At 40.5% G+C, this 15,392-nt stretch overlaps 1 protein-coding gene across 2 annotated transcripts in view; it reads right to left on the bottom strand.

The window, feature by feature from the left end:
• Nucleotides 1-15,392, bottom strand: part of DHH (desert hedgehog signaling molecule) — a 105,165-nt gene that overhangs the window by 10,385 nt on the left and 79,388 nt on the right. The window contains exon 2 of one of the 2 annotated variants that reach the window (XM_073614046.1): nt 1,466-1,742. In XM_073614046.1, the coding sequence (XP_073470147.1) occupies nt 1,466-1,742 (277 nt within the window). The remainder of the gene's footprint in view (nt 1-1,465; nt 1,743-15,392) is intronic. The other variant, XM_073614047.1, reaches the window with a different exon arrangement.

Genomic DNA, 15,392 nt, shown 5'->3' with positions numbered 1-15,392 from the left:
AGCTGGCCTTTCTGCTGATCAGCTCCTGATCAGTGGTGGTGGTGGTGGGGGGGGGGGCTGTCTCCCTATTAGAACTCAATACTAACACCAGACTGTACTAACATCATATTGTTAGTACAGCGGTTCCAACCTGAGCTGTCAGCGGGTTGAACAAAAAAAACAAAAAACTATCAGTGTGTATGAAGCTTAAAGCAAGCCACAGTAGTAGAAAAGCTTTCCCCCTGCCAGCATGCTGCAGAGAAGGACGCTTGCTCTCTGTGTGGAAGCAGTGATCTATTTGCAGATATCCAATAGGCCCTCTGCTAATAAATGATTTGATTTTCAAAATCAAATTATTACTCAGTAATATTCACTGTTCAGCACCAAGCAGAAAACTTAAAAAAAAAGACAATGTAACCCCTTCTCTATAAGCTTTGTAAATTTCTTACTTTTCTTATATTTTAATTAAGTACAGTTACTAGAAGAGGGGTTGTGCCATTTTGACAAGAAGGTAAAAATTGAACAATGCTGAGAATCAAGGTGTGAGATATGAGAACACAATGGGAAGTGTGGCCTCAAGAAGAAAACAATAAGGAGTAAATGTGAATCAGAGTGATTACAGGTACGTGAGAGAATTTAGCCATTGGAATAAAAGGAAACAAAAGGAGAACAAAAACAATTTTAAACCGCCAATCACTAGCAGTGCTATTAACAGTATGCTGTCCACAGACACTACTTAAGTTCCCCTTTTGAAAAAGGTGGTGTAGAGGCTGCAGATGCTGGAACATGTAACATTTTCCACCCTATATTTCAAAACAAAAGGTGTTCAGTGTCTTACAGTTGGTTTTCTTTCTAAAGCAGCTACATCCTGAGTAAAAAAACTTGTCTTCTGCAAGCATGCTGCAGAGAATGACCCTATCTCTCTTTGTGAAAGCAGTGGTCTCTTTGCAGAGATCTGGCATTCTCCCTGCTAAAGCAGCAAGCTATCAGTCCAATGCTGCAATTGCCCCTGCCACCTTTAAGACTGAGAACTGAACAATCAAAGACCACTGATCACTCAGTTCGCTGTCTTCACTGAGCATAGATCTGGTGACTGTCAGCTCTCTGCTTTACTGTTCCAGCGCTTACTGGAGTGCCAAGCTGTGGAGATGGTGGGAGCAACTGGTGGCACACTGATAGGCTGAGCCAGCTGCCGCTCAGGCATCTGGTTGGATCCTGACATTAAAGTCGGGATCTCTCCAAAGCCTGGACTGGCTGAGTGATGTCAGCTGACAGCAGACCTTGACCCAATGCCGGCTGAATATGCGTCACAGGAGTGGAGAACAAAGTGCACTCCTGTGACCAACAGGAGATGTAGGGCCAAAAGAGCTTTGGCCCTACTTCACCTCTAAAAGTCCATCTAATAATCTAAACAGAATCTTCTTTAGAATAAAAATGCCATCTATTAAGTTTGCCCATCCTCCAAGTGGCGGAAAGAGCTGTATACCTCCAAAAAGGGTACCTGCTTTCACTGAGACATGGATGTGTGCTTTCGATTCATAGTACACCCAGTCAAAGCCAGCTTCAACTGCCAGGCGAGCTAACATGCCATATTTGTTTTTGTCTCGGTCTGAAGTTGTGATGTCAAGGGCACGTCCTTCATAGTGCAGAGAGTCATGGGCATGGTGTCCATCCTCGTCCCAGCCTTCTGTGACCCGTAGCCTCACTCCTGGCCACATATTCATGACAGAGATAGCCAAGGCGTTCACTCTATCCTTGCAGCGCTGTAAAGGAAGAAAAGAAGGTCATAAATATGCAGAATACTTCATAAGCACATATTTAACTTTTATTCAAGATAAAAATATGCAGCCAGTGTTGGTATTTGTCAGTGGGACTGCCTATGTCTTCACAACATTGTCATCTTTTCTGCACAGAATCCAAATTAAATTATAAAAATGTATTTCTTTTGCATTTTTTATAACTTAAATGTAGAGAAACCATAGGGATGGGATGGCAGTCACTGTTTTTATACGGTACTGACTGGGCAGGAATCTTATATCTATGGGGAGCCAGACCTGGGCCAGATAGGCTTTCAGGAAACATCTATTATGCCATTTGATGACCTTCTCTAGCTGATATTGTTACTAGCGTGTCAAATTCATTCCTCTCCTTTCTGTTCACATGATCTATAAAGATCTGCCTGGACACTGCATGTGCCTGAAGTCAGTGGTATCATGCATACATATTTTGCTGCCCTCTAAATTCTATGGATGGCTGAACTTTGAGAGATTTTTTTAACTAGATGTAATCTACACCTTAATTTATATAAAATCCATAAGAAACAGATTTTAGCATTGACCAGGGGTCAAGATTATATGCTATGTTATATTATATGCCATGATTGTAGTTTGCTAGAATATTTCATGTACACTTTCAGGTCAAGTGGTGAGCTGTAGGGATGAGCCCGATGTTCAAGTCGACCGTAAGTGCGACTTGAACATCGGGTGTTCGCGGAATAGCGAACAATTTGGGGTGTTCTCAGCAAATTCGAAAGCCGTGGAACACCCTTTAAAAGTCTATGGGAGAAATCAAAAGTGCTCATTTTAAAGGCTTATATGCATGGTATTGTCATAAAAAGTGTTTGGGGACCTGGTCCTGCCCCAGGGGACATGTATCAATGCAAAAAAAAGTTTTAAAAACGTCTGTTTTTTCAGGAGCAGTGATTTTAATAATGCTTAAAGTGAAACAATAAAAGTGAAATATTCCTTTAAATTTCGTACCTGGGGGTGTCTATAGTATGCCTGTAAAGTGGAGCATTTTTCCCGTGTTTACAACAGTCCCTGCACAAAATGACATTTCTAAAGGAAAAAAATCATTTAAAACTACTCGCGGCTATAATGAATTGTTGGGTCCCGGCAATACAGATAAAAGTCATTGAAAAAAACGGCATGGGATCCCCCCCAGTCCATTACCAGGCCCTTTCAGTCTGGTATGAATATTAAAGGGAACCCGAACCAAAATTAAAAAAAAAAATTGCATGAGGTCCCCCCAAATGCTCACATTTTTTTTCATTGATACATGTCCCCTGGCGCAGGACCCGGGTCCCCAAACACTTTTTATGACAATAACTTGCATATCAACCCTTAAAATTATCACTGTTGATGTTCTTGTCCCATAGACTTTAACGGTGTTCGCGTGTTTGAAATAGTAACGGGTACATTGTACCCGTACCATTTCACAAAAAAAGTGTCAAGATGTTAAAAAAAAAACAAGACACACCTTGGGACAAGTCCTTTATTAAAAAATAAAAAAATAAAAATGTCCCATGAAGTCCATTCATCTTCTTCTATGGCTCCGCCGACGGACCGAAAAATAAAATAAAAAAGATCTGCCTCCATGGGACGCACCTGCTGTATGACGCTTCAGCGCCGATGACAGTTCTTTTATAAGTGAAGGCAGGGCCACACGGTGACATATGCGGGTGATCCTGCCCCCCTCTGATGCACGGGGACTTCCCAATGGCTTCCCCGTGGTGTCAGCGGGGGGCGGGGCCACACGTTTACATACCTGGGTGGCCCTGTCCCCCTCTGACGCTACGGAGAAACCACTGTGAAGTCCCCATGCGTCAGAGGGGGGCGTGGTCACCCAGACCTGAAGGGACTGGTATGGAATATGGGTGGACCCCCCACGCAATTTTTTAAAAAAATGTTGGTTCGGGGTTCCCCTTAATATGCCACACATATAAGCCTTTAAAATTAACACTTTTTATTTCTCCCATAGACAATTCATTATAGCCACGAGTAGTTTTAAATTACTTTTTTTCATTGATACATGTCCCCCGAAGCAGGACCCGGGTCCCCAAACACTTTTTATGACAATAACTTGCGTATTAACCCTTAAAATTAGCACTGTTGATGTTTGTGTCCCATAGACTTTAACGGTGTTCGCGTGTTCGAAAAAATTTTTTGCCTGTTCGCATGTTCTGCTGCGAACCGAACCGGGGGGTGTTCGGCTCATCCCTAGTGAGCTGGAAGATTCCTACTACAAGACTATAGTTCATCTTCACTTTGAGAACACAAATGGGTTACTTTACCTATTTCATTTGCACCTTTTTAATGTACATTGTACTTTCATTGTATACATTGTACATTGTACACACATTAATAAGTAACATATTTGCAGCACATTTAATCTAATTTCTTCAGTGTATCAGCCCAAATGACACCCATTCAGCAATTACTAAATGAAACAGCCAACACTGGACAGATCTGTTTCAATAAATAATAGGAACACAACTTCAACAATGTAAATCCTAGTGATATGTTCCCTAAAAAATACACAGTAGGTATGGCACGAATAAGAATCGGCTTCCGAATATAAATCTAATTTATAACAATAAAATTAAAAATGAAGCTCAACAGCAGTATATTCCATATATACATACTGGATATTACAGCCAACATGCTGGAACAGCTAGAGCTAGCACTGCTAGTTCACTGGCATTGGAGTTATCGAAGAGTACCAGTGCTCAGGATTTTCAATCAATACATCTAAGAGTAGGCAGAGGCGGTGCAGGTGCGATTTCCAGTGCTTTGTGGTGTGCTGCCACTGTATCGACTGGCAAAGATGTGAAGAAATCGAGTACAGTAAGGTTCAGAACATCTGTCTAGTTCTACTGTTGTCTGTGTCTCTTAAGGCTACCAACAGACATGGATTGATGTTTGGAAGACCTGACCTCTGAACAATCATTCTGTAGAACACTTTTGAAAGGGCTATATAAAGAGTGGTTACAGTAATTTTAGTCAGGATCTGCCTAGAGCAGGGGTCTCAAACTGGCGACCCTCCAGCTGTTGCAAAACTACAAATCCCATCATGCCTCTGCCTGTGGGAGTCATGTTTGTAACTGTCAGCCTAGCAATGCCTCATGGGACTTGTAGTTTTGCAGCAGCTGGAGGGCCGCCAGTTTGAGACCTCTGGCCTAGAGAGATTCCAGGAGGATCCTGAGGGGGCTTTTCCCATAGATTTGGCTGTGGGATTTTACAAATAGCCCATCACAGGTGGGCAGTTTAGGCAATTCTTTAAGGGCTACTGTATCAATAATTTCCAATGCCACATCTATGTAAAAAAAGAGGTAGTATACTCACCCGTCCTGTGGTCCGTGTCTTCTACCTTCCCTCCATTTGAGAGATGGTAGTAGACATGGTCCAGAAAGGTATACTACCTCTTCTCTAACAAGAAGCTAGCACTGGAATTTATTAATGGCCCAGATAGGGTCTCTTTGAAGGAAATCAGCTGAGATGAACAGTTGCAACCCATTTTCATTTGGGGTGAGTGAAGAAAGATGTTCAGGCAGTTTTACTTCAGTCCTCTGCCTGCAGGCATAAAAAATGTAAATCTCTCCTTTGAAGTACACCAACTAAGCATGGGTGGTACCAGGGGGAGTTTTGGTTTAGTTCCTGCCAGTACTCTTTCAACGCATTTGGGTAAAATTTAGCAAATTTAGAATCATTCAAAGGCTTAGGGATAAATGTGCTGAAACTGACACGTCATACTGACTTGGTGTTAATAAATCTGTACGAAATTTGGAACTGATTGCCTTTCAACATGCTATAAATGTTCTAGTAAATTCACATTTAATGTGAAGCGTGTAGTCTGGATTATCCTTATTACTATGAAAGGACCTTGTTGTGTACTCGGGTTCAGAGAAAGATGGACAGAGAATGTTACCCTGAACCATCTAATGTTTTGTTGGCATTGGCACTTCACAGAATATTTATGATCTTCTAAAGAATGTAAGTATGATCTCTTGAAAAAAAGTATAGTGGAAAAAAATTCAGATGTAAGAGAAGTTGCAGTAGGAAGCCCTGTGTACCTACGTATTAAGTAATAAGGCATGGAGCTGTGAAAGGGGTCAAAATTCTGGTTCTTCCCAGATGATTAGAGTTAGTTGTAGGTTATCTGGTTTAGCACGTAACCCATGTGAAAGTGTTAGAAGTGTTTTCAGTTTTGCAGAAACACACTACAGTCCATTTAACATGGTTTCCCATGTAGCTCACATCTGTGCATTTTATGGAAAGGGCCAGGTTTTTTTTCTGTTTTTTGGTTCCATAGACATCAATGGTTTAAAGATGTGTATTGAAAAAATGCAAAATGCACTTGCAAAACTGCAACCTGCATAAGTGTGAATCAGGCCTAAAAGAGGATATGCTAGAACTGAATCCTAACAATTTGCCTAAAATGTAATGTGATTACTGAGCAGTATATAGGTTAGTTCCTAAGTTACAACTCCAATTCCAATGAGTAGAAGTTAGTAACTAATGCTGGGAAGTAATAATTTTTTGATTCTATTTAACCTAAATCTTTTTTTCATTCAAACTAGAAAAGTATATGTTGTCCTGCAGGAAGATACCATCTTGGAACTCCAAGTACTGAAATTGTATCTCCTTGGCTGCAAGGCTCAGAGCGCACTGATAGCTGCACTGAGGGGTGCTTCATAGAGTGTGTCCTAAAAATAAAGCCTCCCCACCAACCTAATGCCTGTTAGTACTGGAATCCTCTTCACGGCTGGCACTCCATTTTCCTTTTGTCTGATTCACTGGTTTTCTGTCTGCCTTTCATTTTTCTTATATAGCATCCTCTTGTCTTAGGCCATACCATTCTAAGCTTTCCTAATTCTATAATTCTGTACATCTGCCTTGGAACCTATTTTTTTCATGAATTGGTAAAGGATGGAGTGCATTTTTTATAATAGATGTTTACATTCAGAAATTGCAAAACTGCTGCTCCAGACTTCCTGGGTTGGTGCCCATCCTCCTTACAGCACCCACGGGCACAGCCAGTTATCTCTGGTATGCCAGTTCTGCAGTCAGTGCCCAGCATAAGGCAGAGTTTCCCAGCCGCTGGCGCAGATAAGTTTCATGAGAGCTGATTTACCCAAACATATATACTGTTGCGGTTACCAAATTTTACAACATTGGTCAACCTCAGTGTTATGTGATCAACTTCTGTATTTATTTAATACAAGTTATATCAATAATGGAAATCATTGATACAAATGCATTTAGCCCATAGATCATAAAATGAAAAGAAATTTTTTGTCTATAAAGCCATTGAAAAATAACGATAAGAAGGAGATACTCAGATATCCCCACGTTGTCCAAATTCATATTGTTTTCATCTGGCTAGAAGCATTGTATTGCAGTTCTAAAGATAGGATAATCCTTACCAGTCATAAATCACCCCACTTTGAAATACACAAAGGTACCAAGGTTGCACTTCTGTATTGTTCACATTAGCCCTCAAAACAATTGTCTGCCTCTTTAGAGACAATCCTGATACTGTTGCCATAAATCATGAACTATGAAGATTTGCAGACCGTATTATTTATACTTTTTATAACATCACCATTATAACAATAACTATTTTATTTCTGTTCATTTTTTTTTTAAATAATTTAAATTACTGTAAAAAATATGAATTCCAAATCCAAGGCACTTAAACCAGCCCTGAAGCACTTTGTCAATCCAACCTACTAATTGACTTATAACCGTAACCTTGTGGCTGCCATAAGATAAAGTGTATTTAAAGCCAAAGTTTTGGACAGAGTGGGGGAAGACTGAAACCCCTGTTAGTTTCCATGTTCCATTGGGGAAATTTCCTGTTGACAAAGCAGAAAGTGAGAGGAAATTCCCCCAAATTGAATGGAAATCAACTTTTAGGGTCAGTGGCATTGGCTCTTGTTTGCTTTCAGTGAATTTCCATTACAAGTCTCTGGGGATGCAAAATATGATTGAGGCAAAAGGAGGTTAACTGGAGGTTGAATGCACTTGTCAATAGATTCTGAATGATCTCAAAAGCATGTCAAACTGACGTCTGATAATATTGAAACATGTCCAAAGCTCAACGACAGAGGCTCTTAAAGCGGAGTTCCACCCAAAAGTGGAACTTCCGCTTATCTGATTCCTCCCCTCCTCTGGTGCCACATTTGGCACCTTTTGGGGGGGGGGGGGGGGAGCGGGTACCTGTTTTTTACAGGTACCCTGTCCCCACTTCCGGGAAACCGGGCCACGGTGAATTACGTCAGAAGCTCGGCCCCTCTCCTCCTCCCTCCCCTTCTGCTGGGCCAGTGAGCGAGTGCAGCGCGCTTCGCACTTGCGCATTAGGGACCCGGCCATGAAACCGAAATGCTATATTGCCGGGTTCCCTTACCCGCAATGGCGGCAGTAGCACCCGACCAGCCGATGCAAACTTTGACTGCGGTGCCAACATCACTTAACTCCAGGACAGGTAAGTGTCCTACTGTTAAAAGTCAGCAGCTACAGTATGTGTAGCTGCTGACTTTTAATTTTTTAAAAAGCGGGCGGAACTCAGCAGAGACTGGCCAAATTCCAATCTGCCTGTAGCCCTCCTCGTCTGACAAAAGAGGATTGTTTGAGCACTAAGTGTAATTTCTGTCTGCTGCTTTATTCTTCTGCTATCTGCATGAATCACTTCTGACATGTTTTCACCACGTTGACACCAAGATGTAAAAAGGTATCAGAGAGGAGGGAGCTCCAGCACACAACATGTGAATGACAACATCAGCTCTGTTCCTGTGTGAATGGGGTGTGTCCCTTCCCTCCAATCAGCTCTCAGCTTTACCCCCCCCCCCTTTCAAAGCTCAGACAAGCTGTATAGATTCTGGCCTTTGAACAGCTGTAGAGAAGAGAAGATTTAGATAAACAGGTACATCTTATGTAGGAGGATTTGTTTAATCTCCGTGCATTACCTGAGGATAGTCACTTCACTGAGCATATGTGAAGATTTACAACCACTTAAAAGAGCAACTGCAGTCTGCTCACATAATTTGTAATAAAAACATCTTTGCCATTCTGAAGCTTCCCTCCAACCACTTTGCATATTATTTTATGTATACTGTAATTCTGTACTTGCCAAATATGCTGCAGAAATCTCCCTCCACTAAGTCTGGCTGCATCCATTTTAACTGTGGGCAGCTGAAGCTGCTGCCTGTTCACTTCCTGGATTTACACAGACACACAGAGGCACACCTCCAGCTCTGCAGCCCGGCAGCTCTCATTGGCTCTCTTATGACTCATCCCCCTTCCCTTCATGGCAAACTCTCACTAGAGTGAGAGAGAGAGAGAGAGAGAGAGAGAGAGAGAGAGCTGTGCATGATGTCATAAGTCTAGGCTTTTTACCAGACAAGAAATAGTAAGTGTGCTGTATACAGTATTTACTGGCAGAAAAATAATGTTTTACCACCTAAAGTTAGAACAACAAGGGCAGAAGATCTAATAGATGGAAAGATGAAAAAATGACTGAAGGTCCGCTTTAAGGGAGAGGTGGTGACTGGAGGTGAATTAAAAGGTCACTGTATCCTCAGACTAGAGTGTTTGCATACAAGGTCTTTCGAAATGCACCCATGTTTGCCTTAAACCTCTCTAACAAGGACACAGACAGCAACAAACAGCTTATAAACCATTTTTTAAATTCCAGTGTAAATCATATTACTGGATATTTGGGAATCTGTATAACTGCAGATTACACATCCTTATATACGGCTTGCAGTCCCATTTTTTTAGACACACCCACACCATTCAAAGCCTATTGCAAGTACTGTATACTGTATTTTGTGGTTGGGGCAGAACAGTTTAGTTAAAGTGACACTTTTCCCTAAAACAGTATGTATGTATGTCTATTAGAAATTCTTCTTATGCAATTAGATTTCTGCAACATCTTGAGAATAAAATAGTTTCCTGACCCCCATAGATCCAATATAGCCAAACAGCTACATATACTGTAAACATGACCTGTCTCCACAAGCTTGAAATTCCAGTTTACTTTTCTCTTCTATTTAGAAATTTTGGAGGGCTCCTTCACACTATGCCATTCTATTGCAGGACGTTACCACACATGAGTTAACACATGGTTAAGACAGCCCATTCATTTGGCATGAGCTGCCATTGCACCCCAACTACAAATAAAGTGCATATGACCCCTTTATAAATACAGTGCACAAGAATGTGTGCTGTAGTGTGCTGTAGCTCAGGTATATTGCCAGATAGAATTGTGCATTGAAGTGCCATTCAAAATGCCATGTGTGACGCTTTTTATCATGTATTAACACAACACATATGTCTGAAGAGTACCTGAATGTTCTCTGCAAGGCGAGTGTACACAGGCATTTAAAGTGGTTGTAAACATTCGATTTTAAAAAACCCAAAAACCCAAAACAAACGAACATGCCTTTACTTACCATTGCACAGAGCAGCCCTAATCCTCTTCTTCTGGGGTTCCCCGCCAGCGCTCCAAGCCCCTCCTCTTTATCGGGCGCTGCTTTCCGTGGGGCCACCCGTGTGGGCTCGCTCCCCAGTCCCACTGCTGCGTCCACTAATGCAGACAGCGGGACTTGACCCCACCCCCCGCTCTTGTGTCACAGCTTTTGATTGACAGCAGCATGGGCCATTGGCTCCTGCTGCTATCAATCTGTCAAATGAGGAGAGCAACAGCGGCTGGAGCCGCTGCGTACGTGCATATCGCTGGATCGGATCGGGTTCAGATAAGAAAAAGAGGGGTCTGGAGGGGAGCTGGAGCACAGAAGGTTTTCACCTTAAAGAGAAAGTAAACCCTGATGGGGTTTACTTCCTCTTTTGTTCCCTGCAAAGTAAAAGCATAATGGGCTTGTATGCATCGCATACAAGCCCATTATGTGCCATTTACCTGCAAACAAAACCCGCAATGTCCCCGATGTCCCCGCTGGTGGTCGCATTTATCTTCACCCCTCTTCCTTCTGGGGCCTTTATCTCAAGCACTGTGACTGGCCGGAGTCGCGTGACATCACTTCTGCCGGTCACGGCATGGGTCCTTTGGAAACGGTACGATCGTGCCCTTTCTTCAGTGTGCATGCACCGATGATGTCAGCGCATGTGTATATGGTAAATATCTCCTAAACAGTGCAGGTTTAGGAGATATTTCCAGTACCTACAGGAAAGCCTTATTATAGGCTTACCTGTAGGTAAAAGTGATGTAACTAGGTTTACAACCACTTTAATGCATAAAATGCATTAAGGTGAGAAGCCTTAAGGTTTTACAACCACTTTAACCGGTTCCCGACCGGCGCACGCCAATGTACGTCGGCAGAATGGCAAATGTACTTACAGGTACGTCCATTTGAATTCCCCGCCATGCCATTGCATGCGCGCCGGCCGGGAGCTCCGTGAGTCGGGTCGCGGGTCCCGCGGATTCGATCGCCGCGGGGATACCCATGATCGCCTCATGGAGAGGACGAACGGGGAGATGCTGATGTAAACAGCATCTCCCCGTTCTGCCTAGTGACAAGTGTCACTGATCTCTGCTCCCTGTCATCGGGAGCTGTGATCAGAGTAATGACACTGCTAGCCCATCCCCTTACAGTTAGTAATCACTCCCCTAGGACATACTTAACCCCTCCCCGCCCCCTAGTGGTTAACCCCTTCACTGCCAGTGTCATTTACACAGTAATCAGTGCATTTTTATTCGCACTGATCGCTGTATAAATGACAATGGTCCCAAAAATGTGTCAAAAATGTCCGACATGTCCGCCATAATGTCGCAGTCACAATAAAAATCGCTGATCGCCGCCATTACTAGTAAAAAAAAAAATTATTAATAAAAATGCCATAAAACTATCCCCTATTTAGTAAATATATAACTTTTGCGCAAACCAATCAATAAACGTTTACTGTGATTTTTTTTTTTACCAAAAATATGTAGAAGAATACGATTGGCCTAAACTGAGGAAAAAAAATGTTTTTTTATATATCTTTGGGGGATATTTATTATAGCAAAATGTAAAAAATAATGCGTTTTTTTCAAAATTGTCGCTCTTATTTTGTTTATAGCGCAAAAAATAAAAATCGCAGAGGCGATCAAATGCCACCAAAAGAAAGCGCTATTTGTGGGAAAAAAAAGGACGTCACTTTTGTTTGGGAGCCACGTCGCACGACCGCGCAATTGTCAGTTAAAGCGACGCAGTGCCGAATCGCAAAAAACGCTCCGGTCAGGAAGGGGGTAAAATCTTCCGGGGCTGAAGCGGTTAAGATGCATGTGGCATGAGTTCGAAACATGTTAACATGTGTTTATAATGCATTCACACTGACTTGAGTATTAGAAAAAAACACAACCTGTTTTTTTTTTTTTTCACAATAGAAAACACAACCTGTTTACAGCAAATCTCCAGCCAAATAAAAATAACAAGATAAAAATGAATAGCCAATCAAAATTTAAAATAAAATAAGTCAGCTTTTGTTGTAATATTTACTTTCAATTAGGAGCTATCCTCCATGGTACTTCTTTTCTGTCACGAGATATCCTTAGTCTGATGGCCAGCATCATTCAAACCACCTCCTGTGAGCTCAGACTGTCCTGGACCTACTCCAATCTTTGACTGGACAGTGAAAGCAGAAGCAGCACTGTAATCAGCTCATATCTCTGCCAGTCTGCTTTCTTCTGATTATCTCCTTTTGCTGCTTCTTCTTCTCACACTCCAGCCCTGCTGCCCATGGACTGCAAGTGGCTAAAACTAGATACTTGCAATAAAAAATACATTTAATGATGGAAAAATAACTACAGAGTTGCATTAATTGGTGTCTACTATATCTGCCCAGAGTTCAGCTTTAACTTCTCAAAATGACCATATGTGATCTCAAATGCCAATGTAGTCTATCCCTGTATCCCTGTAGTCTATAAACTAAATTATCTGGACAACTGCTAAATACCGACTGCAACTTAACAACCCAAAAATGAAATAGGACTTTAACGGATATGTCACTGTCATTGAGGTAAGCACATACACAGTTCATCATAAAAATACGACTTTATTACAAAAAGCATAAAATATTTTTCACACTGAACATCAGGCCACTTATAGAACCTTGGCCACCATACTCAATCCATAAAAACTTGAAAGATGCTTGTGCATGTAGTAAGCCGAAGCATTTCGCAGAATCAAAGACTGCTTCTTCTATAATAATAATTAAATTTACAATACCTATTTCCAATAATTTGGGGATTTCCCATATTGTTCCTCACATAAATAACAAAAGCAGACCCCATGGGTCCCTCTATGAGATATTTCACCTCTACAGAAATGGTTTAAAGGAAAGTGCTGTATTAATTCCTGGGGGCATGGTTGCCTTTTGGTTATAGATCCATTTAGCCTCCTGTTGTAGGATCTTTTTGTGAAAATCCCCCCCACTGTTGTTGCTGAGAAATTACTGTGATTAAGGCCTGCATTTTTACATATTGGCGTGTAGAGGAGACCAATATCAAGATAATACAGGTGGTCCTGTATTCTTCTAGTAAAGGTGCGTTGACCTGATTGATGACTCTGACATCATTAATCATCACCGGATGCTGATCTGTCTTGTCCTTATGATGCTGTGGTTTGCAAGTAATCAATATTTTGAAACTTGGTGAGCACTTATAATAATGATATTGTACTATATATATATATATATATATATATATATATATATATATATATATATATATATATATATATACATGTTAAAAATAAAATGATACTAATGTTATTTCTATGATGTTTACTCTACTCTTTTATGATTTGGGACACGTAAATGTTTGAGCAATTAAAACCCTTTTTTCCACTGCTAAATATCCAAGAGTTCATTTTTGTCCACAAAAATAAAGCTCCTTTTATTTTGTGTTTAGGCACAATAATTATACGAACATAATTTATTTTATGGCTCCTAATGGCATTTTCATTTTGATTGTAAAAAAACTAAAGAATTTCCTGGAGGGAATTTTACAGTTATCTCTTGATTAAATGGTTGGCCATATTTTTTTACCAATAAAATTCCAACATAAAATGTGTGAAAGAATCGCAAGACAATGTGACTTACTGTTTTGTATGTTTAATGCCACTAGGACAAACACAAACTTAGGGGTAATCTATTATTATAATTAAGATATATTCTGGTGTGTTTGGAAATTGCATATAGAGTTATATTAAAATAATAGCCAATAACAGGTTCTTTAGTGAGGCTACCATTCTTGTAGTCTTCTAAAAAGGCTCTGCCCACCTTCCCATCCTATTTTTCTAACTAAATTATCCTCCACCATTCTCCTTTTGTATGTCTGCTGCATGATTTTTTTATTAAAAATATATTATTAAATGATTTATAATATATGAGAGTCACAGTACAAAAGTTATTATACAGATTCAGGCAGTGAAAACATAAATATATAATGTCACTTCACTGTTTTTACTAAAATATTCCAGACAGAGCAACAGTAATTGTTCTAAAAGTTGTTCTTAAAATGTTGGCCATAAGCTTGTACATTTTCGAACTAACGTGCTTATGACTATTTATACGAACACTCATAGGAAAATTCTCGGTACATTTGATGACTTGAGGAAAGTCGTTTCGAAAGTACGTCAAAGCTTTGTTTCCTTTTAGCATTCGATATTTGAATGAATGTTGTAATCCGAATGGAAACCACATTCACTGTTGGAAATTTGATTGTTCAAGAAGACTTTTTCCCTCCTGCTCCTTTGAGATTTTTTTTGGCACTACAGTCAAAAACAAATGTCGATTTCACCACACTAATGAATTGAAAGAACCTTCTTCAAATGTAAAATTTTAAACAAAATTCTACTAGTGCATGGCCAGTTAAGACCTGCATGCCTGTATCTAAATACTTTATTTTGCTGGTTGCACTTTGGTTCATACTCACAGAAGGCCAAGATCTGAAAACACTTTAATGAAAACAGAATATTTTGTGATTCTATAGTTTATTCATCTACTTTTTTTTTAATATGCTCGTATATGCTCTCTTTTGTATTTTTTTTATACAGTAGATGTATGTGATTACTGTTTAAAGTGGTAATAAACCCCAAATCAAAAATGTATTTTATTGCAGCTTACCAATCATTAGAGGTTTGGCTTTTGGCTTTTTTCCCCTATTTTCACCTGGTGATCTGGACAGTAACACACCTCCTGTATTAGTAAGACATGACTCTGGAGGAATGAGCATGGAAGGCACAGCAGACAGCAGAATTGGCAGTCTGAGGGGAGGGGAGTGATAAATTATTATTATTATTATTCACGATTTATATAGCACTAACAGTTTACGCAGCGCTTTACAATGTGGGGGGGGGGACAGCACAATTACAGTACAGTTCAATACAGAAGGGACAGGAGACAGGAGAGCCCTGCTCGTAGAGCTTACATTCTAAAGAGAGGGGGTGGTGGTACAAAAGGTAATAGATGCAGGGAATGATTTGATGGGGGGTGATAATAAATGTATTGGCAGATTTAAAACCACTAACAAATCAAAGGCAAACTCCAACTCACATTTGATAATCAATTGCAGCAAACATTTTTTTTTTCCTTTTAATAGGAAAAATAAAAGCTGATCATTTTAATTACCCC

Source organism: Aquarana catesbeiana, linkage group LG02 (assembly GCF_042186555.1).
Source record: "Aquarana catesbeiana isolate 2022-GZ linkage group LG02, ASM4218655v1, whole genome shotgun sequence".
Taxonomy (NCBI): Eukaryota; Metazoa; Chordata; class Amphibia; order Anura; family Ranidae; genus Aquarana; species Aquarana catesbeiana.
This window is presented reverse-complemented; position numbering and strand designations above follow the sequence as displayed.